Source organism: Epinephelus moara, chromosome 19 (assembly GCF_006386435.1).
Source record: "Epinephelus moara isolate mb chromosome 19, YSFRI_EMoa_1.0, whole genome shotgun sequence".
In the NCBI taxonomy this organism is placed as follows: domain Eukaryota; kingdom Metazoa; phylum Chordata; class Actinopteri; order Perciformes; family Serranidae; genus Epinephelus; species Epinephelus moara.
In genome coordinates this window covers 31109455-31132262 of record NC_065524.1, presented here as the reverse complement: position 1 = coordinate 31132262, position 22808 = coordinate 31109455, and the positions used below count along the sequence as shown (strand labels likewise).

General features: G+C 41.8%; 2 protein-coding genes across 8 annotated transcripts in view; one reads left to right on the top strand and one right to left on the bottom strand.

Moving 5' to 3' along the window:
• Nucleotides 1–1648: 1648 nt before the first annotated feature.
• Nucleotides 1649–7928, bottom strand: mdh1ab (malate dehydrogenase 1Ab, NAD (soluble)). The gene is made up of 9 exons (XM_050071719.1): nt 7789–7928; nt 7162–7260; nt 6567–6663; nt 4764–4939; nt 3782–3904; nt 3521–3697; nt 2930–3043; nt 2506–2595; nt 1649–2348 (listed from the first exon to the last, which is right to left on the bottom strand). Exons 1-9 carry the CDS (start codon nt 7789–7791, stop codon nt 2226–2228), a joined length of 1002 nt encoding a protein of 333 aa, XP_049927676.1. The 5' UTR covers nt 7792–7928; the 3' UTR covers nt 1649–2225.
• A 153-nt stretch (nt 7929–8081) lies between these two features.
• Nucleotides 8082–22808, top strand: part of wdpcp (WD repeat containing planar cell polarity effector) — a 109424-nt gene continuing 94697 nt past the window's right edge. For 5 of the 7 annotated variants that reach the window (XR_007571750.1, XR_007571751.1, XM_050071714.1 and 2 more), the window contains exons 1-2: nt 8082–8577; nt 8895–8970. The gene's annotated coding sequence lies outside the window, so the exon portion shown is untranslated. Of the gene's footprint in view, nt 8578–8894; nt 8971–12447; nt 12577–22808 lie in introns of all 7 variants that reach the window. The other 2 variants (XM_050071713.1, XM_050071712.1) reach the window with 2 other exon arrangements.

The window sequence follows — 22808 nt, the reverse complement described above, 5'->3', positions numbered from 1 at the left end:
TTGACTCAACAATGACACATTGTGAGTTTGACTTATTATATGTTACATAATCAGTCCTCATGCTGCTGGGTGAGGGAAAAACTAAGAAACACTGCCCCTGCCTGGTGAAAGTGTGACATTGCAATGTACTTCAGCCTCTGGGGTCATATTCACAAAGCACAAAGTAAAGAGTTGCTCCTAGTGACAAAAGAATTGTAACGTTTGCTTAGAAATTCCTCTTCAAGGTCCTTGAAAAGATAAAAGTTATTCACTGAGCATCTTTGACCTTAAAAGAACTCCTAAGGTGAAGAACTGTAGGGAGCAGGGAGGAGGACTTTTAAGAGTAAGAGTTTAAGCAGAGGAGAAAATAGTGGAAACACAAAGAGGTTGGAGAAATATTTTCCAAACGCTGAATGACAGTGAGTTAATGAAATACTAGATTAGATCATGCACCAATAATGTTTGTGGTTGATCTCATTAGGGATACACACACATTTCCCATATAACTCAATAAGGCAATAATGTCAGAAGTAAAATTATCACAGTAGTAAGATATTTGAAAAACTGGAAAACTGTAACAGTACAGCTTTGACTGTCTCAATCTTCCATCAGCGGAGTGATCACACTAACAATGACAACACTTTCACAGTCATCAGTTTATTTTATTTACACTGGGTGTCCACACCTTGCAGGCTCATAAAAGGGCGTGTCTGTGACAAGCAATCACATCTGTTAAAAGAATGCACCACACCTCCTCAATAAGGTAAAGTTACTGTCTCTTCCTTGCACAGAGTTGCTCTGAGAACTTTACTATATCACTCCTGAGCTAGGACTCCTTACTAAAAATTATTAGGCTAACTTAGGAGCTCTCTGAGAGTGTTCTCAAAGTCTTTGTAAATACGGCCCCTGGTATACGATGTTTTACTCATTGACCCTTAAACGGTTTCTGAATCCGGGGGGATGCAGTCATTTGACAGGCTGTGGGGAGAGGGACATTAAGTGGGTGCACTTTATATCATGAGAAACACTAAGGATGGGGATGAGTCACCACTCAGCTCATGTGGCTTCATGCCATCATTCAAAAATATACTGATCATCTGTACCAAACATCCAAAATGACCTACACTGCCTACATGAGCCTACATTGTCAAAGACACTCACCATGAGGCATTTAGAGCAATGCAAAAAACATTGTCAAATTACTTGTATGCGTACACGTATTTCTGATTCAGTGCATTTCTTATCATAACTTACCATGAGCATCGACTAAAACTCAACTTTTCACATTATTTTCTCTTCCCATAGGACAAACTGACTACTGGTAATCATTTTACACCCCCACCCCTTTCATCCTGCATACCTACCGATCCCAACATCAAGAAAACCTGTAAGTGAAGATGTTTGTCCTTCCATCATCCTTCATTTCTACTCATCTAGTGCAAGTCTGTGAGGTTGTCAGTCTTGTATATTGCATAATTATATGTGTAACTGCTGTGCAGAGTCAAAGAGATACTTTCCTGCAGAGACAAAGTATATACTCTTCCTCTGTTCCTTCTTGCTGTGGTCAAAGTCCTAACCACTCAGCCTCTACGCTGCACAAATCTAGATGTGTCACGACACAACTACATTGTGCCTATAACAAATAAAAACCACCAAAAAACACAATTATACAGTTTGATTTTTTATTATTTAGCTTACAGATTATTCGTTCCAGTGTTTGAGGACTTAGTGCATTACTAACTATATGTAACAACCATCCATGTTTCACTGATCTCCAGAGAAAAAATACTGGAAAATAGTTTGTAACAAATTAGATGGACTTTTGATATAAACTGTATAATGAAGGTGAAGTTATACTTGTGCGTGACAGTGCAGAACGCCTCTGCTGTGGGTGTTTCTGTTGCTACTGAAAAGGAGAGTAATGCTGTGCAATTATTTATAGCTTAAGTAAACATATCTGCTTCAGCGTCTAAAACTTGTAAACGAAACCACAAGCAACCGACACAAGCTAGTCACTGTCTCCATTTGATATCTTTGCAGCTGTTATACATTTTTTAAAAAGGTGCACCTCAGCGTAGCCTCTCAACACACAAGTATAAGTCCAACTTTACACTCATAAACACTGACTCACTCTCTCTCACACACACACAGAGTAATGCAGGGATTGGTGGAGTGCTTTATTACAGGCGTGCGTCTGGAGTTGTGGAGCTGTCTAAGTGCATGTTGGGTGACCCAGCAGGGTCTAGTCATACTCCCAGGAAAGTCACGGCTGTGTCTCTCTCGTCCATCAGCTCTGCTGCTGTGGCATCCATCTTCTTTCTGGAAAAATCATTGATAGACAGGCCCTCCACAATCTTCCAGGTCTTGTCCTGAGGAAACAACATACTTTCAGAAGTTCTGTATTTATGCTCCCATAGCCTATGTTAACTGTTCATCATTTTGAGGACAGACACAATGTAGATAATTGTTAGCTATTAGCTGAATTAAAAAATACTGTAGGCTGCTAGTGGGTCAGATGAGTCCAACCTTGATCTGGACAGGGAATGAGTAGATGAGGTCATCTGGGACTCCATAGGAGTTGTCTTTGGAGTAAACACCCATGGAAATGAACTCACCCTGTCAAAAAAGAAAAAAAAAGAAAAAGGAGAAACTGGTTAAAACTGCATTTCAAAAACAATGTTGCTTATTCCAGATGTGGTATTTTATAATTACTGATGTTAAAAATGGATATTCAGTAACACAATACTTACAACAAAACTTCACAAAATATAGAAAATAGAAAAATGTACTGTATCCCACTCCATAAAGTGAGTAGATTAATGACGAAACGCCTTGTGTGAGCACAGATATGTATATACACTCTTGTTCATATAGTAATACCTACTTCTAGACAGAACACAGGCAGACATTCCCACATCACAACTTCAGTATAGATAAATATGGTGTTTACCTCGGGGGTGCCTGACCAGATGTCTCTCATGTGGTCACAGATGGCCTTGGCTGCAGACATGGCGCTAGACAGCTTCCTGGCCTTGATGACTGCAGCACCTCTCTGCTGCACTGTCTGCAACGCAAGAACATGGAGCATTACATGAAAAGTGGCATTCAATGAGCAGAAGAACTGAGCTCATAGGGTTAGCTTGTGTTATTGAGCTGTGCGGCTTGGTTCAGTTGAGATAAAGGCTGAAATGTCTGTAGCTGTGATCTCTGGAACACAAAAAATCTACGTCAGTCTGTGTTTCTGAAACACATCGATTGACATTTGATTTGAGATTCTTTTAGTGACAAATGGTTGAGTCATGCACATTTGCTGAACAGGCTGGGAAGTATGCCTCTTGTGAAACAGACCTCCTGCATTTCATCAGTTAACATTGGAGAATCCATCAAAGAATTTTCTGTAAGATCAGAAATATATTTTAGAGTATGTGCAATTATCATTTCATTCTCCACATATTGTGCAGTTGTCAGAGGCGGACACAGAAACCAAATTCAAAATGTATCTCGCAGTCTAATAGATTACAGTGAATCTTCTTTAACTCACAGTGATGAATTCTCCTTTGAGCCAGCCGTCATCCTTGACTGCATCAAAGCAGGCAAGCTCACTGCCAGACATGTTGACCAAGCAGTGGTGCACGTCTGGGTACTGGGTGGACGAGTGGTTGCCCCAGATGATCACATTCTTCACATGGCTGGCAGGAACGCCACAGCGCATTGCCACCTACAATACCAGAGAGCAAATTCAGGTTTCACGCTCACAATAACTATGAGACAGCGAAAAGTTGGTGAGTCTAAAGGAACGTACCTGAGAGCGAGCCCTGTTGTGGTCCAGACGGGTGAGGCAGGAGAAGTTCTCTTTGGGGATGGAGGGAGCGGACTTAGCTGCAATCAGACAGTTGGTGTTGGCAGGGTTTCCAACAACCAGCACCTAAAAAACACACGCACACACTTTAAAACACAACCTGAGTGACTCATCTGATCTAACGCGATGTAGGCTCATAAATGTAACACATTAATAACAGCTCACTAATAGTCCCAAGTACTTCTTTGGGTTTGATTTCCTTGTTTTAAAAGTAAGTTTTACATCTTATTCTTACCAGAGCAGAGCCACTTTACATGCGAAAATATGCTTAAAGGTACACTACACAGAACTGTCAGTTACTGTTTGTTAACATGCTTGTCAGCAAAAGCCACAGCAGATACACTCTAGTTTAGCATTTTGCCTCGCTATATTTGCATTTTTTCTGCACTGCGTCTCTTGGATGCCTGCTGCTTTCGATCTGGCACCTGGCTGCTACCTTTTGGTACACGCCCATAAACCTCCTGATCGCAGATAATAAGAAAATACAGGCAGAGGGCAGAGTCTCTGTAGAAAAAAATACACCACCACACACAGCTAACTGTGTGTGACAGATAAGTGCTGATCATGAGGGATTACTTCTGTATGTGTCTATACATTGTTTTTAGGAAAATCCTGGAGAGTATATTTTTAATAAAAAAAAGACAAAAAATGGTTAAGCATTAGAAAATAAACATATTTTTGGTAGTGTGTTGCCATGCATGTTGCCGAATGAGGGCTGTGAAAAATGGGAATCAACCCAGGACAGATGCAGCAAATGTGTAACTATAGGAAACATTTCTACACCCAACACTGTAACACAAGCAATATAACCTGCAGCAAAATAGTTTCACTCAACAGCCTTTGACACAAGTAGAAAGGGAGGGGAGTGGACGTCAATAAATTTGCATGTCCGTGCACGTCTATACACAAAGTCCTGTGTCTGTACCTTGACAGTCTTCTTGGCAAACTTCTCCAGGGCGGCTCCCTGGCTCCTGAAGATGGCCACATTGGCTTTGAGCAGGTCCTTCCTCTCCATGCCCTCCTTCCTGGGCATTGAGCCCACCAGGATGGCTGCGTCCAGGTCCTTGAAGGCCACATCCTCCTTGTCAGTGGGGACAATCTCTGTAGAAAGAGAAAATGAAATCAGGTGATGGTTAAATGTTTACGTATGTAACAGGGTTCCATGACATTTTGCATCTAAAAAAAATGCTTTGCCACAACTCAACAGATTCATAGGTCTTCATTTAATCCTTTAATCCTTGCCACAAGGTCTCAAAGTTTTGTCTGTCAATCAGTTATTTTACAAACTTAACCTAAACTGACAAGATTTCTGTTCTTCGGTCTGTTTCTTTTTCAGTTGAGAATAAAATCACAAATATAACAGCGTCCCATGTGAGAGCAGTATTGCACTATATGGCTGGACACCCATCTCAGTGCCTGAAGCGTTGTCTTTGCAACACAGTTGGTTAATACAGGGGCCTCTCATAGCCCCTATCCAAACAAAGCAAAGGACAGCACCAATTCAAAGTAAAAATTCCAGGTCACAATGGAGGTGGCACATAATGGACCTCACGTCTGATGTCATGACGGCGGTCACAGTGATGACACCAAAAGTCCTCATGGAATCCAGCACCCATATTTATCAAGTGTCTCAGAGTAGGAAATAACTCCCAACTGTCTTCATATTCATACAGTTACACATGTCTGGTCTTCAGAGAAAAAGCATTTAGTCAAATTTCCAAACCAAGGAAAAGGTATTCGTCCTCTCAGATATTTAGAAGAGCCTCACTGCTGTCATTGCAGGTGGTAAATGATATTATAAGAGGTGTAAATATATAATAAGTAATGTGTTGAAAACTGCTGCAACATATATTGATTGGAATGCAGCAACTGTGATTGTGTTTCCATCCAGTACTGTTCATATTCAGTCATTTAAATCAATCTTATTTCATTTATTTATTTAACCACTAAAGCCCTTGAAATTTAAATTCTATTTCTCGAGGGAGACCTGGCCAAGTTAGCTTGCCGTTACCAGCTACAAAAATTAAAATTGAAGTACATGTTATGCATGTATAATCCTTGATGCTATGGCTTCCCCTAGAGATCATGAGTGGACAACCATCAGTGCCTTAGTACTATCAAATTATCATAGCAGACAAGATATGGTCACATTTAATAGGACTTCAAATAAAGTACAGGTACTGATAAAACAGTGAAAAGTAAAAAAGCACAATTTTAGAGCTTAATAAATAAAGCCCTGGCTCCTTCAAAGTGAATCTTTGCTTGGTGCAATGAGCAGAACGTTACAGTGCACATTTATTTACCTCCACATCTTTACCCCAGCATCTCCTTGTAACTACTACTGCCCCAATGACATTAAGAGGCTGCGGAAAGCTGAAAACTATGCAGAGGCCTTAAATCTTTATGAAACACACTGGCATACTGTTAGCCATAGCAAAGGTGTGGCATTATTATTAACATGAAATGCGGGGTGTAAAATGAAATGATCAAAAGCAAGATCTAGAGTATCGTTTTATTTGAGTAAATGAACAGGAAATCAAACCCTAAAATGGCAATATAATATACATTCTAATATAATAACTCAAAATACTTGCTTCAAAAACAGCATATTATAAAGTGAAATCCAGTCTAAGAGTGTAAGGAAAACTGTGATATCTCATGCCAGTGTAGGAAAGATGCAAGACATTACATCGTGTTATTTTACAGTGTCCCACCCTTAAATGTTTACCTCTCAGAAGTGGGAGGGCGCAGTCCTGCAGCTCCATGACAACACCATCCAGGACTGGCAACATAGGTGTAATGTCCAAAAGGAGCAAGACGACTGGCTGACAGAAGAAGGAGGAGGGTGAATGGTATGAAATGAATTAAAAAAAAACATGCTGAACTGAATTTACATGCACTTTAAAATCAGAATTCCCACGTATAATTACATGTCAGTGGGGGACTTAGTCGTCTCTGGAACAGAGTGTGAAGACCTACAGTAAGCCGTGTGGCTCACTGACAACGGTGTGTGCCAAATGGATCAAGTGGTTTTAAAGTTGGCCTAAGAGCCTTGGTAGGAGATCCATTTCACGGACTTCAAGGACAATCCTGGCTCGTCCCAGGGCTCATGGACGAGCAAGTGCAATCTGATCACTACCCACAGAGGCAACATCTGTTCAGTGTCACCCCCAGATATGATCTGGAAAACTTGTGATATGCACAGCTGTATTCTGGGGGGCGTCAGTGTCCTGTGTATGTCTTGTGACACATGCCCTTACACAGCCTAATGAGATAAGGCAATTGTGTGTGTGTTTCGCCAGCAAGACAAAGCCCTTCTTTACCTGATCTTTGCCAAAGACATCTCCCTTGGCAATGCTGAACAACAGGGAATAGGCAATCTGCCCAGCAGCGCCGGTCACCAGGACTCTAATGGGCTCAGACTGCAAGACACAAGGCAAAGAACAGTGCTGTTAGTACTATTAGCATTGATTTCACTAAAAGGACAGGTGTAAGAGTGACAGTTGAATTGTCCAGTGCACGTGGGTGCCTGGGTGTCTATTCTTGTCAACAGGATTTACTAAAGCAGGGGGGTTACTTTAAAAATAGACCCTGTGCTCTCCATTCAGGAGCCACTGTTACATAACAAAACCAGGATATACTTTGGTTATCAAGTTCATCGCCATCTTTCATTCCCTCGCAAACATTCATTCATTACAACTTACCAAACTGGTTATGTGGCACACTACCAAAGCTTTGCACGAATATGACACGAGGACTGACTGAATTTTAAAGATTAGTTACGTCATGCCGCGAGCCAGGCTCCAAGTATCGTTAAAATCAATGTTGACGAACTTTGTACAACTTTTTGAATATCCCGTTGGTTCAAGCGGACTAACTGCTGTTTCTATCAGTGTTAAAAGTGCATTATTAAAGGTAGAATAAATGATATAGTCGCTGTCTTTACTCACCATGTTCACACGGTAGCTCGGACTGCTTATGCTCCCACTTCTCGCTCAACCCGTAGGTCACTCCTATATAAGTCCTCACTTCTTTACGACACTTGTAACCGTCTGACGGCACATTGAAGATCCGGGTCACTGTAGTTTTTGATAGTTAATGTAGTTCTTTATCAAAGACGAGCTTCACTCTCAATAAGTTAAACCGTCGATAGTTAACGAAAACGTCTCTGTCGTTAAAAGTACTATTATCGTGGCTGTTTGAGCAGGCTGTCGCTATTCAATGAGCTAACTGCTTAGCATTACAAACTGCTACAGGAACGCTAACAAGCTAGCTGGTTAGCATAGCTTTGAAAGTACCGCTTGTTGTTGCTTAGCGACCAGCAATTAGCCAGCTAGCATCGAGAGTGACTTACAGTTTGTTTGCTACTTTAGCCACTCGTTAGGAGGACAGACAGAAGGCAACGGTGTGTAATTAAATGGACCGAACAGCGACTAACGGTGCTAATATAAGTTATCCATATGAAATGAAACAAGTAAAATGTAGACGTGTTAAGTGCAAAGCAGGTTGTTAAGTTTGGCTAATGCTAACTAGACACCTGAGGCGAACAGCGTCCGGTGTTCACGTGTCGTCATTAATCAAAGGAAAATGGCTAACTAGAAATGTTTGTAGTGAAAGGCGTGTGTAAAGTTACCGTAAAGTTAGTTAACTTAATGTTAAAAAACACCAGAAGCTGAGCAGCCAAGGGGAAAGCAAGAAGATAATGTTATTTTGCAGTTTTCATCACTGACCTAATCAAGGTAAGTTGATGATAGTAACCCATGTGAAAATGTTTGATATCATGGTGGTGCCAAGCAGTCAAACATAAGATGCCAGACTTAATTTCTCGTAAATGCTTATTGCTTAAACTTTTTATCCTTTGCTCTCAACGTTTTAAAAGAATAAGAAATTCTAAGCAGAGGCATTGACTCTTCAGTTTCCCAGAAGCACAACAATGTCTATTGCTCCATCGCTGAAATGTCCCCTGCACATGTAATTCAATGTATGCATAACAAAATCTGTTTGCACATCTTGATTTGCTGTTTTCAAAGTAGTCTCCTCGTCTTTGGCTCTTCAGCAGGAGAGGTGTAAAGTGTTTCTTTCTACTGATCCTGTCTTGAATTGAGAGGACCCCTGTAGAGACCCAGTGTTAGGTAAGCCTGGTTATCAATATTTCATGGCCTCATTACAGGCTCATTACATGACTTAAACAAAAGGCAGAGGAGGAGATGGTATTACACCTGGCTGCCATTAGGCTGTGGTCTCACTGTGGGCTGCTTGGCTGGCTGTCTAGAAGGTTAGGACACTGTGCCAAATGAAATTATGGTTGGAACAGATTCTTCTTAACCATTAGGGGTTGTGGTGGCACAAGCATTATGTTGACTTGGCTGTGTAGGGACATGATTTGAGGCTATTTGTGGACCGCAAGGCTGTGTAGTCAGATTGACAAATGTCCACTTGGAGTTGTTGGACGTTTTAAGTGATATAACATTAAAATATCACCATGAGATTTTGGTTAAACTGCGCAGCTGGTTAGTTTTTTGTTCAACCTTTGTGGTTGAGTGAAATTAAGATATAAGGAGTCTGTACGCTTCAACCAAAGTGCTTGTCGGATGGTCAGACAGTGTCTTAGACCTCCTCCCTTCATACCTTTTTATGTGGTTGGAATTGTGGGGGGCTGTGTTTAATAATTTCTGTAACTTTCCAAAACCCAATATGAATGTTTTATAGGGAAGATTGATGTAAACTTAGTGCCTTTATCCCCAATTGAATGATTATCACGTCTCCCCCCCTTCTATGATGACAGGCTTTTCACCCTGTCTTCAAAACTTCAGTTGTACAGACTATTTTGTTAAGACCGTGCCCTGGCCTTGAATGTGTTTATCCCTGTAGTCATCTCCCTCTTTACTAGGATTTTTTTTTTTAAAAATCTCAGACAAATTACCTATAGTTTAATAATAAGCAATAATTCTACCTAAAACGTTATCATATTGTCACATTGAAGTCCAAATAAAACAATAATTTGAGAGTTAAAATCCTTAATTTCATCAATTTTTGATAATAAAATACAGACAGATATTACTTTAACCAATGGGATAACAGACATGGAAACAAAGGCATACATTTACTGTATTTACTGGAAAGACTGGATAGATGGAGTCTATGAGTTCATGAGCTTGTTCAGTTATCAGGAGGCATTAGTATCAGGACTATAGGGCACCCTTGATCAGTAAGTAAATCATCTTGCCTTTCGCAGGGAAGGTTATAAAAGAGGAATTTCCTATGTCAATCAAGACAATATCAAGAATACAAATTAATTATATACAGTACCCTCTGCATCCCTCTCGGTCTCTGCTCTGTAAAAGATAACATGATATAATGTCATAATATTTTCCTTTTTGTCAAAGGTCCTGCTGTTCCGTCTCTCACACTAATGGAAAATAATTAACCCGGGCCACCACCAATTCTCCATCCAAAGCCCCAAACTGGCCCTAATTTTTGGGTCTCCACCTGTCAGTGACAGGGGCTGACACAGCCCCTTCCCTTTTCAAAAGGCTGTGTGTGAACGCCTGATTCAGAGATGTTTGAAGCAGCTGCCACAGCCTGGCGGTGTTCCTCTCCGCTCCAGTTACATTTTCACCCTACTGTGTGGCATGTCTATCATGGGTGTCAGTGTGGGACGAACAGGTGCTCACAGCTGTCTGTTGGCCGACATAGTGCTGTATGATCACATACAACACTGTGCTAGAAAAGCTATTGTCAGACTCAAATTTAAAGAGTTTTTCCTTATCCGCTGTGAGGGTCCAAAGGACAGAGGGATGTTGTATACTGTAAAGCCCTGTGAGGCAAATTGTGTGAGGCAAATTGTGATTTGTGATATTGGGCTTTATAAATAAAATTGATTGATTGAAATTGAAAAACGTTTTAGATTTAAACACTGGAATCAAATTGTAAACTAAATGTGGGAACCCCTCTAAAGGTCCAGAGGAGTTAAAGTTTGTCACACATCAGGAAGAGTAACATCTGTGAGTGAGGGAAGATTAAACAAACACTGCAGCCGTGGGGTTTATCTTTTGTTGAAGCCATTTAATTGCATCAGATTTTATTCTATTTTATGATGTGCAGGACCAGTATTGATCACTCTCAGTACTTCTCCTTGTAGCTGCAAGATTGATGACTGACTGTGAACATTAATTATTTGCACTTACTGTATGTCATGATTATGGTATTTGTGCTTGTGGTTGTTATGCACAACTTACAAACAGCCAGTGTGTTTCAATAGTTGCGGAGCTGGCTTCAATGCACACTAACACTAAAGCAAATTATCTGTCTAAATTATACAGATCACACAGTGTTCCGACTCCTACTGCTCATTTTAAATTTATACTGTACATGCTTAAGTGCACACGTTTTTATTTCTCTCCATCTCTCTGTTGATGGAGGCCCTGCTTCATCTATTCCAGCCTGGCAATGTTTTAACACACCTATCCTGAAATGTAATTAGGTTATCATATAGTGATATTTAGTATTACTCTAGTATGCATACATTTGTGTTTACCTGGTCTGTATTACATCTCTGTGTCACAAATGTCTAAAAGTATTCAAATACAGCTGAGGGAAATGAACAATGGGTGACTCTGCATATTGTGATTCTCTCTCAAAAACTTCTCGTGCATAAATATTTTATGAAAGTGGCAATAGTTGTACCCCAAATGTTAGACATATTGTTGTATTGGTTTATCTGGTTTTAGCTACAGGAATTGTGGGCCTTTCCATTCCTTTGAGAGCCCACAATGAGCTTCATATCTTGGATTAGATCTGTTGATTTATGTCAAGGCTTGCTCTGTCTGAAAAAATATTGTTTGCCTTTGAAATATTCATTCGCCTTTCAGTGTGCTTTGCATCAGGTGCAGCCATGAATGTGCATATCCATTGAAATCACCTTAAATCCCATAAAGTTTTTTTATTAAAGCGACTTCTGACAGTTCTGACTTTACATAAGCGCACATTTGAAAGAGTCTGTTGTTGCTGTAACTGTTATTTGACAAGTTAGACTCCAGTGTTTATTTTCCTCTCTGGCAGTCTCCACAGTCAGGTTGTCATGAGGGGATTAGACATACTTTGTCTTTGTAAAAAAAAGGAAATCAGAATGAAACCAAAAACAGCAGCGGCACACACGATAATATCTGGTGCCAGTTTGCCATGCCGGCCTGATCCTCTGTGTGTGTGCTGTGAAAACAATCGGCATTGTGGGTGTTTTGTCCCACCCACCAGGCAAAACCTGGAGCCCCACAGAAGCGAGGAGAGTGGGCAAAGTTCACACATGCATACACTTACACACTGAGCTTAGCAATGCCTGCATTTTCCTCACATACATGTGCACACATACAGAGTAAACTGTCGCGCTCTGAGCTGTGAAAATCTTGATAAGTTCATGACAGCATGAAGAGCAGCGTGTCTCTCTCTCTGTACAGTGTCTGTCTCCTCTGCTGACCCCTCTCTCTGTCCTTTGTCCACTCCATCGCTTCCTCCTCTTTTGTTCCCTTGTCATTTCACCTCTCTCACCTCCACCCTTTCTGTCCTCTTCTACTTTATCTCCTCTTATTCTGCTCCTCCACTTGTCCCTGCAGAGTGCACCTGAGTGACCCTGTTACGTGGGCAGCTGGGAGGCAGATAGCCAGCACACCCACTGGCCTTGGTATCGCCCTCTTATCTGCCTTGCTAGACCAAATAGCTTCCAGAGTGTACAGGCAGACACGGTGAGATAGCAGGTTGCATTCACACGAGCGCAACCACATAAATACATAAACAACACACAAACATCATCGTCACTGCTATCTCCCATCATATTCAACTTCTCTATCCCAGTGTCATCACCCTCAGTACTTTGTGGCATATCTGTGTCTTAGTCGTGTCATGTTCCTGTCTTAGATCGGTTGATGAAGCTTTAGATCAGATGGAGCAGATGATTTTTATTCCCGACACTGTAATGTAGACAGTAGCTGTGTTTAAAAATGAGCCTACGTGGCCCTGTCCTGTCATTTACTATTATTTGCAGTAACCATATTAATACACTAGGTGTCAGTATACAACTGCAGTTAACCACAGTCCCTCTTGGCTGTCACTTAACACAGCACTTTGAAAGTGGTGTTGATGGATTTGCAGTGAAGACTCTCCAGAAACACTTGTTGCTGCAGCAGTAGTCTTGCCTTTAAGAACTGGCCTGGTGACTGGAGTGTTGTCAGTTCAAATTGTCACGCTGTAATTCTGTAACTATGTGAAACTGAGTGATGTGGACATCCTTTTGCTTTGTTTAAAAATGTTAATGGTAGTGTACATAAAAGGGTGGGCTTGTAAGCTTTTTGCAGGGCTAAACTCACTACTCGGGAATGACAAATTGTATTTTTAAAACCCGAAGCACCCTTTCCTTGGATATGGGTGGTATAACAATCTAAGCAAGCAAGTGAAGTATGATTTATTGCACTTTAAAAACAGAACTTACTAAGTGCTCTACTACAGGAAGAAGAAAACAGATAAGGATAGATGGAAGAGACTGAAGACAGTATCTATGAAAAATAGTGTAACAGTGGATCATATTCATCCTATTAAAAATCAAATGGCACATAACCTTTTGTGTCTCCCTTTTGAAGGTATGTCTAAGATGCTTAACATGACAACAGTCCAGCTGGGGAAATAGTTAAAGCTTTAATTTTGGCGTCATTGTCCAATAATTCCAAATTACACTTTGAGCATGTTTTAATGCAAGTGGTCTGAGTGAACACTAGCTTTGTGCATGTCCATCTGGCTCTGTTTTCAGGCTTATGAAAATGTAGCCTGTGACAGGAGATTTTGTCCATTTTCATCAGGTCATTTTCAGAGAGAGCAGCTGTCAGGAATGTCAAAACTGCTTGTAAATGGCAGTCAAACTTTAAACTAGGCAGCGGCGATCAAATATGAATCAAGATTCTGTTACTGCATTGCCTATTTCTTGCTTCACATGTTTTCAGAAACATTTTTAAGTGTGCTGTTTCACTGTAAAATGAGTTTGTGACCTGACCACCATGTTGAAATAAGTCGAGCCAAAACAAAGCACTGCCCACCAGCCGCAGCAAACTCTCCATTTACAGCTAAACATCACACCTAAAAATGTTTCTGAAAGCATTAGACCTATTGTAGCTTCAACTGCAAAAAAATTATTTGTCTTTGAAGAAGTTTCTCTCTCTTTGAGCTCGTTGCTAACACAGCTTTTTCCTGAGAATTTGTGTGCTAATGCTCATTGTGCTCAAAAAACGTAATCTATCTAAAACTGACATGTCATGTGAAAACAAAATTTGTATCCATAACAGACCCAGTGTATGTGTAAACCACATTCTTACCCAGAAAGTCAAATTATGTGGGCCAGATCAATTCCCGTATCACCAAAGCTGCATCTAATCACTCAGCATATATGACATACCTTTTAATAATTCTTGTTCTCTATTCAAAGATATTTTTCCAGGCCCCATTTTTGTTTTACACAAAGCAGAGCACATCTTCAAAATAACCCTTTGCTGAGCTGAGATATCATGAATTGGTTGCTTCCAGAAATAGCCTGCAGATCCATTTGAGCTGTTGTTATTGTGCAGCTTTGGCACTTTTAGGACAAGGCCCAGAGGCGTACGAATGTTTCCAATCTGCCTTGATGTACCTACTACCTCCCTGACTTCCTCTGTCACTGATTGTCTGTGATTGAAACCTGAGGAGGACTTTGTTTCTAGCCAAGTATTGGCTTGCTGTGGGGGGAAAAAAGACAGTCAAGCCCTCAGTCAGAGAGAACAGAGACCTCTGCAAACACACCAACTAACTTCTCAGCACTGATGCAGAACTATTCAATTAAATCTCATACTATACACACACCGAGCCACCCTCGGAGGTGTGTTTCCTCCTCTGAGCGAGCCTCAACCACACTCTGCCACTCTCTCTCTCCCTCCCTCTTTCCTCCTGAGGTGTTTGCATAGGGAAATGGTCCGTGAAATGGCTTTGATGGAATCAAACTCCATATTAAGACAAATACATATTTCATAGCAGTTGATGGACTGATTGATGGGGCTGTGTCTTCATTTCCTCTGTACGTCACCGCCAGAGAAGATCTTTATCAGAAACAGTAATATGAAGGATCATGGCTCGGCTTGTTTCAGAGAAGAGAGGAGTTGTTCGCTTGTCATGTTGTGACTTTGAATGATTCTTGGTGTGAGTATCTGAGTGTCTTTATGTGTAAGAGGGTTTTTCTGTGTTTGTGTGCTCCTGCAGCACCTGTTTGCTCGATAGTGGCCACAAGGGGGCACCAAACTGCCACATGTTGATGTTGTGCCTCTGTCCTAACTGAAAGCTCACTCTACATTCCCTCTGCTGTTGACAGCAACAAACACACTTTTTAAAAACTCACTGAAGGATGACCAAAAATGCGGCGGCAACAGTGTCCTGGATCGACAGCCAGTTGATGTGGCAGCAAACTCACATCGGGAGAGGGTGGAAGGCGGTTTCACGTTTTTACCAATGCAAGTGTTGTTTTAGCATAACAAGGCTGGCTGACAACCCCCTCTGACCCACCCCACCTAGCCCACTCGCACCACCTTTCATTAACCTCAAAACCCAAATCCATCCAACTGGACCAGTGACGGCAACTCGCTGCCGATGCTGGCGGTCACACCCCTCTGCACAGCCATAATGGGCCATGGCACAATTGGGGGCCACGTAACCAACAACATTCCCAGTCCTTCCAAGAGGCCGGTTGCCTGCAAGTTACCAGCAACACCGCTTGTCCCTGTTTGTCTGCACTCACCAAAAGGAAAGAATGTTTTCCCCCACAACATGGCTGTGTGGGGATTAAGGCCCATTCTGAGTGGCCCCGGGTCGTGCGGCAGATGTTAGCCAGGATAGTGCTCGTTGCCGTGCCGACAGTGAGCCGGTGGGATCGGCCCGCCCCGACGCCGTTAAGCCTATGTACATGTATGGGAGGGTAAAGGGGGAGATGTGGGCCGGTGAAGGGCCTGTCACACATTGGTGGGAAATTTGTCACAGTGATCACACACTTACTGACACTGTCTCCGATTGTCATCACACACATGCACATACATATAAAGAGCTTCACACGGCTGGCCTGTCCCGGGTTTGTGTGACATCAGGACACAAGTATGTGTGAGAGTTGTTTTAGACCCTGACCCCTCAGTATCTGTGGGTGAGGGAACGTTTTTACTGAAATATGTTTATTAATTTATGATTAGCCATGTCCAGACTACAGAAGGTACAGACATACTTTAATGACATGTACTCAAATGATCGGATCAGCTTCAGTGCGGCCTGCATAAGGTGTGACTTTATCAATAGCATCTCGTGGGCTTTCAAACCAACACATCATCCGTCAAACTCACTTCCCCTGTGTGAGCACTCATTTATCCTCCCAGATGATGTTTTAAGGCGATGTGTTGTTTTAACTGCTAAGCTCTCAAGTGCTTGTCACACAGAACCTCTAATAAAGATTACTGTACAGTTGGCATCATTGATGACAGAAAAATCATGAGACATCGTCAGTTATGGACGATTCAGTTTTGTTCAAAGTATTGATTTAACTTGGCAGCATTACAACAATAGTAAGAAATCTGATCACAGCAGCTGGACAGTAGATGTAACAAAATATTCCTTTCATCCCTTAGACTAATGATGTATGGTTGACATTTTGTTAATATAGATGTACAATTATGGGACTTAATGCATGAAAGAAGGAGAGAAGAATTTAAAAGTTTCATTTCTAGTATAATATCTAGCCCCTCTTTAGCATTTTTTCTCATTTCCCTCAGTCTGTACTGTAACCATTTACCCTAACCGCAGTGAACTCTGTTTGAATTGTAGGCGTGGGGTGAGGTTGTATGGTTGTTTGATGTGAAAGACGAGCCTGTTCTCTTTTACGTCAGACAGGTCTAACTGCAGGGTGAATGTGTTTAACATGGGGGCCCAGTGCAGGCCCCTGTGGTACTTGTAACCGTCAGGCTCAATGGAAAGAGGATACAGGGTCTGACAAGACATGACTTGACCCAGCGGTAGAGGCAGAGCCCTGCTATTGTCCTGAATAAACAGCAGAAATCAGTGTTGGAGAATTTCCCCTTATCCTTTGTGTGTGTGTGTGTGTGTGTGTGTGTGTGTGTGTGTGTGTGTGTGTGTGTGCACATTTGTGTGGGAGAACTGTATGTGTGTCTGACAAAGTGAAGGGAACTCCTTCGGGGCAAGCGGAGCACAACACTGACAGAAGCAGTGTGTCTAAGTCGGTGGACACAACTTCCACAATGACTATACTCTCTAAGGAAGAGTATTGGGCAGGACTGGGCTGTTTTCACGCACGGCTGGGTGTTTGGGCGCTCTGACAGATGGAGAGTAGCCAGATGTGTGTGTGTGTACATGCATGTGCGTGTGCACAATTGTCTTATTTTGTGCTTCCATTCTGCTGATTTCAAACCTCAGCAGCAGCTTGACTGACCCCTTACTGCAGGGCAGGCGACAAATAACTACACTCCACCATGATGGGAAGAACTTTCCCAAATGTGTCTCTTGACACTGTAGAGGTTCAAAGGCCAAACTAATTTTAAGGGTTGACGGTCATGCTTTCTTTGAAGTGTGTGTATTGTTATGGCATGTGGTTCAGCAGGTAATGGGCAGACATATTCTTTTCACAGTATCGGTTCCTTCGAGTTGATGCATAAAATGTATTTGAACTTGAGTTTTTATACTTAAGATTTTAAGATTGTAGACTTTTTATCCAAAATATGGTGTCAGTTTCTCCATGAAACTCCATTATAGTACCTTCATGTTTGATAGCTAGTGCTGCCTGATGCCAAAACTTCTCTTTTAATGCATTTCTAGGCATCATGTAAAGGTTTTCATTAATAAAGTTAAAATATTAATTTGGCATTAATAGGCATTGATTGATTAGGCATTGATTCAGTATCTCATTTGTATTACGTAGGCTTTGTAGGCTCAGTGTGATGTTACAGAAATGTCAATGACCAACGATCTGTCTTTCTTTGAGGAGCAAGTAGCAGAGGTCCTAGTTACCTCTACAGCCTTGTGCTGCATTTATGTGGTTTTGGAGTAATCTGAGAAATGAGTTGCTGATCTTATTTCCTGCTCACCTGATCCGTTTTTACTTTCCTCTACATTATCAACGTGTTGTGTCAATGCACTAAGCAATTAAATACAACGCATCTTCTTTGTAGCGCCCAAATTTTTTTCCAATTACAACTTAAAGCTGATGAACACACTGAAGTCGGAAATACGACCATCCTTGACTCGATTCTTTGGGGCTTTTTCGCCTTTAATGTATAGGACAGACAAGCGTGAAGGGGGGAGAGAGAGAGGGAGTGACATGCAGCAAAGGGCCACAGGCTGGAGTCGAACCCGGGCCGCTGCGGCAACAGCCTTGTACATGGGGCGCCTGCTCTACCACTAAGCCACCGACGCCCCGCTTGACTCGATTCTGATTTAATCGGCCCTCGTTCACTCACTGTAGGAGGCAGAGTGAGCATTACCCTACGATAAAAGTGAGCGGGAGACTTTACAGAAACTATGTACCAATCACTCTGGGTAATCCTCAGACCTTCCTGTGAACAGTTTCATTGGAACTTCTTTCCACCGTAGAAATAGTCCTTATGAAAGACTATGTGCTCTAACTAGCCAGCTAACTTGCAGTCTAGCTAACATGTTAAATCCGGAATGTGTCCTTTAACGGCAGCAAGAACAATTTTGTTAAAAAAAGACACTGTCTTGCGATTATGTCGTTGGTATAATGTGATCAGGCCGCTGCCCATCCCAGTAAAGATTAAAGCTGTACACTCAGTTCACAAATGTAGGGCTGGGCAATATATCTATATTATACTGATATCATGATATGAGGTAAGATATTGTCTTAGATATTGGATATCTTAATATCTTAAGTGCTGTCTTCTCCTAGTTTTAAAGGCTGCAATAAAGTAAAGTGATGTTATTTTCTGAATTTATCAGACCGTTCCAGCTGTTGTGTTATTTGCTTTTACCCACTTAGTCATTGTATTGACATTACTGATTATTATTTATCAATAATCTCAATGTGTAAATGTTTTGTGAAACCACCATTAGTCAACCCTAAAATATTGTCACAATATTGATATCAAGGTATTTTGTCAAACATATTGTGATATTTGTTTTTCTCCATATCGCCCAGCCCTATATGAAGGTCATCGCAATCATCAAATAAAAAACAATGAACACACCACCGCCCCGAGTGAAGATCATACTACAGTGATAAGGTGTGATAGACAACTGCCAAGAAGAGCTTGAGAGTAGAGGCTAGAAAGGATTTTATTTCTGCTTCCAGACAGGAGCGTACTGCAGCAGGGGGAGAAGGGAGATATGACACTGGCGTCCATCTCTGAGGTCACAGCAAAGGGGACAAACTTCTTGGTCCGAGTGCCATCGACGTGCGACCACTCTGTGCCATGTCAACCTGTCAGAGAGAGAGAGAGGCAGAGGGAGGCACTGCCTGCTGAGAGGTGTCCAAGGTGTCATGGCCTCGTCTGGGAGGTGACAGACAGCGTGTGTGTGAGTGTGTGACAGGGAAATAAGACCACTGAGAAGTCTAGGGGACGCTCATCGTGACCTTTCGTTTTGCCAGGGTCCATCTCGCTCTGTGCATCTGACAACAACTTTAAAGGACCCCGTCTTCCTGAGCCCTTGACAGGTGTGTGTGTTTGTGTGTACCTGAGAGTGCATTGAGGTTGTGTACACCAATTGTATGTGTTTACACACTCAAAAATAGAGCGAAAGGACATTTTTGTCTTAAACATTTTGCAGAGATGCAGATACATAATGTTCCCTAGCTGCATTCCTTTCGATCCATACAGGGAGAAAGTAGTTTGAAGTAAACACATTTGCACCAGTTGAACTAATGGTACAGCTGTTGAAGGATAATTCTGTATTTTTCAACCTGGACCCTATTTCCTAGGGCGGGGCATATGGCAACAAATCTTATCATGATAATTTTCCCCCTATTGACAGATATTGATATTTATTATGATAAATAAATTGATAAAGCTGTGAGTTTGAAAAGTATCCTGGCAATATCTGACACCTGAAGAAACCAAATGATTTTCCAGTTTGCCATGGCACTCGTCATAAAGCTGGGGCAGAAAAATACTTCCTGTCTGGGAGCTTGTACCTGCAGTCTAGCACTTTAATTAATTTCCTGAACCCGTCTTTCTCCACGGTGCTCATGAGCACTGCATCTCTGCTCCTTTTCGATCGCTCATCATGTGGGGTTACGGCGGCAAAAGAGGACACTATTGATTGCTGTTTTGGCGCAGCCTTGCTGGCGCAGAATAGGACCCTACTATACCAGAGTGACGACACTTCCATTGACTCCTGTGGTATACTGAAGTTATGCCTCACGCGCCCTCTAGTGGGGCATGAGGGCATTACCTTTCCGACCAGAAAACCCATTCACTTACAGTATGTCTGACGCGCACTTGTTTGTAAGTTGATGAAAACGGCCTTGTTTTTACTTTTAGGTGTCTTGGTCATATTAAGTCATGCTTATAATTTAAAATTTAAAAACTGTAGAGAGTAACATTATGGTAGACAACTGTTTGTTTGTTTTTTGTTTTTTTTTACCTGTAAACGGGTCACCGATGCTCCTATTACGGTAGATTATGGTAGATTATGCTTTTAGGTTTGCATGACTTTGGAAATGCACAAGAATTCCTGGTCGGCAGCAATGCAGCAATACTGAAGTTCAGTCAGTTCTTGGTCGGATATGCAACACGCTATTTCGCCACTAGAGGGCACATGACCAACTTTCCGCTTGACCAATGTGTGTTGCTACTCTGGTATTGTAGGGTCGTAGCGCAGGAATGCTAGGCTGTTGAGAAACACACGTTGGTGGACTTACTGCAGTTTTGGGCCGCATTTTAATGCTCTCAGTGTAGTCACTGGGATCCCACCTTTTCAGGTGATGGAAAAGATTTGTTGTGTTTTCCCTCCAGGTTGGCACCAGCCGCCAAAATATTTTGTAAATAGTAATTTTATCATAGTAAAACCCATTTTGTTCAAAGTCGACATAAACAAACCATCACCAACTCTGGTTTGGTTGAAATAAACCCTTAATTCACCCAATTAGATGTGAACATTATTGTTCTATACCTGCTAAAATTACTTTTTATTTAAATAGAGTCTGGAGGATAGGCAGTGGGTATTTTGGGGCTGTTTCTGGTTAACCGAAAAGGATCCTACTCTCTTACAAAAAGGTATTTCTCTTTAGGGATTTCTTCCATAATGTTGTCAGACACTTAGAATAGTAATCTGAGCACGTCTGTGTAAAAGTCAGCACTTTCAGTAGACATAAATTGATGGTGCACATATGCTCCGAGTGGTTACATTGCAGCCTTCTTTACGCCTACCAGCTGCAGCACTCTGACTTAATACTGGACCAGTTGCAAAAAATTGGACTTGTGTTGGTTCTTGTCTGTTTGAGCCATATATGTTAGTGTTTCCTGCATGTGTCTGCTCACAAATAGACATATGTCATCAGTTGTGTTTGTTTGTGAGTCCATGTGTGTGTTTACCGTTTCTACGTGTGTTTGTGGTCAGGAGGTGAGGGGCGAACAACAGGGCATCAAACAGCTTTAAGAGAAGAAAATCCAACAACATAAACAAAACCACGGTCAGTGTGACACGCGTCACCTTCGCTGTGACAGGGGACAGACACCGGAGAGGCACATAGTCCCTGAGAATCTCTTTGAAGTCAGCCAGAAATTATGCCGCTGGTTTGGAAGTATTGTCTTTCCTGCCCTTGGGCGTTGTTGTAGGGCAGATGCACTCGGCTTTTAGTGAAACACTTGCCAGGATTAGGCCTATTAGCTGAGCAGGGGTGAATGACAGCTATTGCTGGTTTAGTGGAATCCGGTCTTTATGTAGAAATTTTGGATTGTTGTAACATTTTGTAAGCTTGATTAAGCCAGAGGTCTGCCTCTCTCTTGTTGCATGTCTTCTCCAACAAATTTCCTGACTAATCAAGACCGACTCTTCTCTGAATGTCTCTTTTTCTCCGTCTTTCCCTGCCTGCCTGTCTCAGTCATTACTGGTGCTGTGTTTGTGTTTCTGCTCCAGGCGTTGGGTAAATACCTCTGCTGGAGTGGGTTTTTTTTACCCCCCCTTCTTCCCACCTTCCTCCCTCCATTACCTCCTCTAATGACGTTTACACATCTGCTTAGAAGAGCCTCCACTCATCTCTCCGTCACCCCGTGTCCGTCTTTCTCCCCCGCCCTTTGTTGCATGCGGACACACTGAGGCTGCAAGAATATGTTTAAGAATTACATTCTCGATTATTTGGCTACTGAATTGATATCCTAGTAGTGCAATTCAGACACACATAATGTTCACACTACCTTCCTAATAGACCAACAAAAATTAAAAGTTAATTCACAAAGAGTTCTGGGACATAAAGATATTCACACACCTACACTGAACAAAAACACTTTTGTTTTTGCTTCCATTTTTCATGAGCTGAACTCAAAGATCTAAAACATTTTCTATATACACAAAAGACCATTTCCCTCAAATATTGTTCACAAATCTGTCTAAAATCAGTGTTAGTGAGCACTTCTCCTTTGCCGAGATAATCCATCCCACCTCACAGGTGTGGCATATCAAGATGCTGATTAGACAGCATGATTATTGCACAGGTGTGCCTTAGGCTGGCCACAATAAAAGGCCACTCTAAAATGTTCAGTTTTATCACACAGCACAATGCCACAGATGTCGCAAGTTTTGAGGGAGCGTGCAATTGGCATGCTGACTGCAGGAATGCCCACCAGAGCTGTTGCCCGTGAATTGAATGTTCATTTCTTTACCATAAGCCGTCTCCAAAGGCGTTTCAGACAATTTGGCAGTACATCCAACCGGCCTCACAACCGCAGACCACGTGTAACCA

Bases quoted from the DNA above. Each gene is read 5' to 3' on its own strand.
- mdh1ab (XM_050071719.1), bottom strand. The intron at 3,698-3,781 runs GTACGTTCCTTT...CTGGTATTGTAG, and splicing joins ACAACAGGGCTCGCTCTCAG to GTGGCAATGCGCTGTGGCGT. The intron at 2,596-2,929 runs GTAAACACCATA...CTTTTTTGACAG, and splicing joins TCTGGTCAGGCACCCCCGAG to GGTGAGTTCATTTCCATGGG.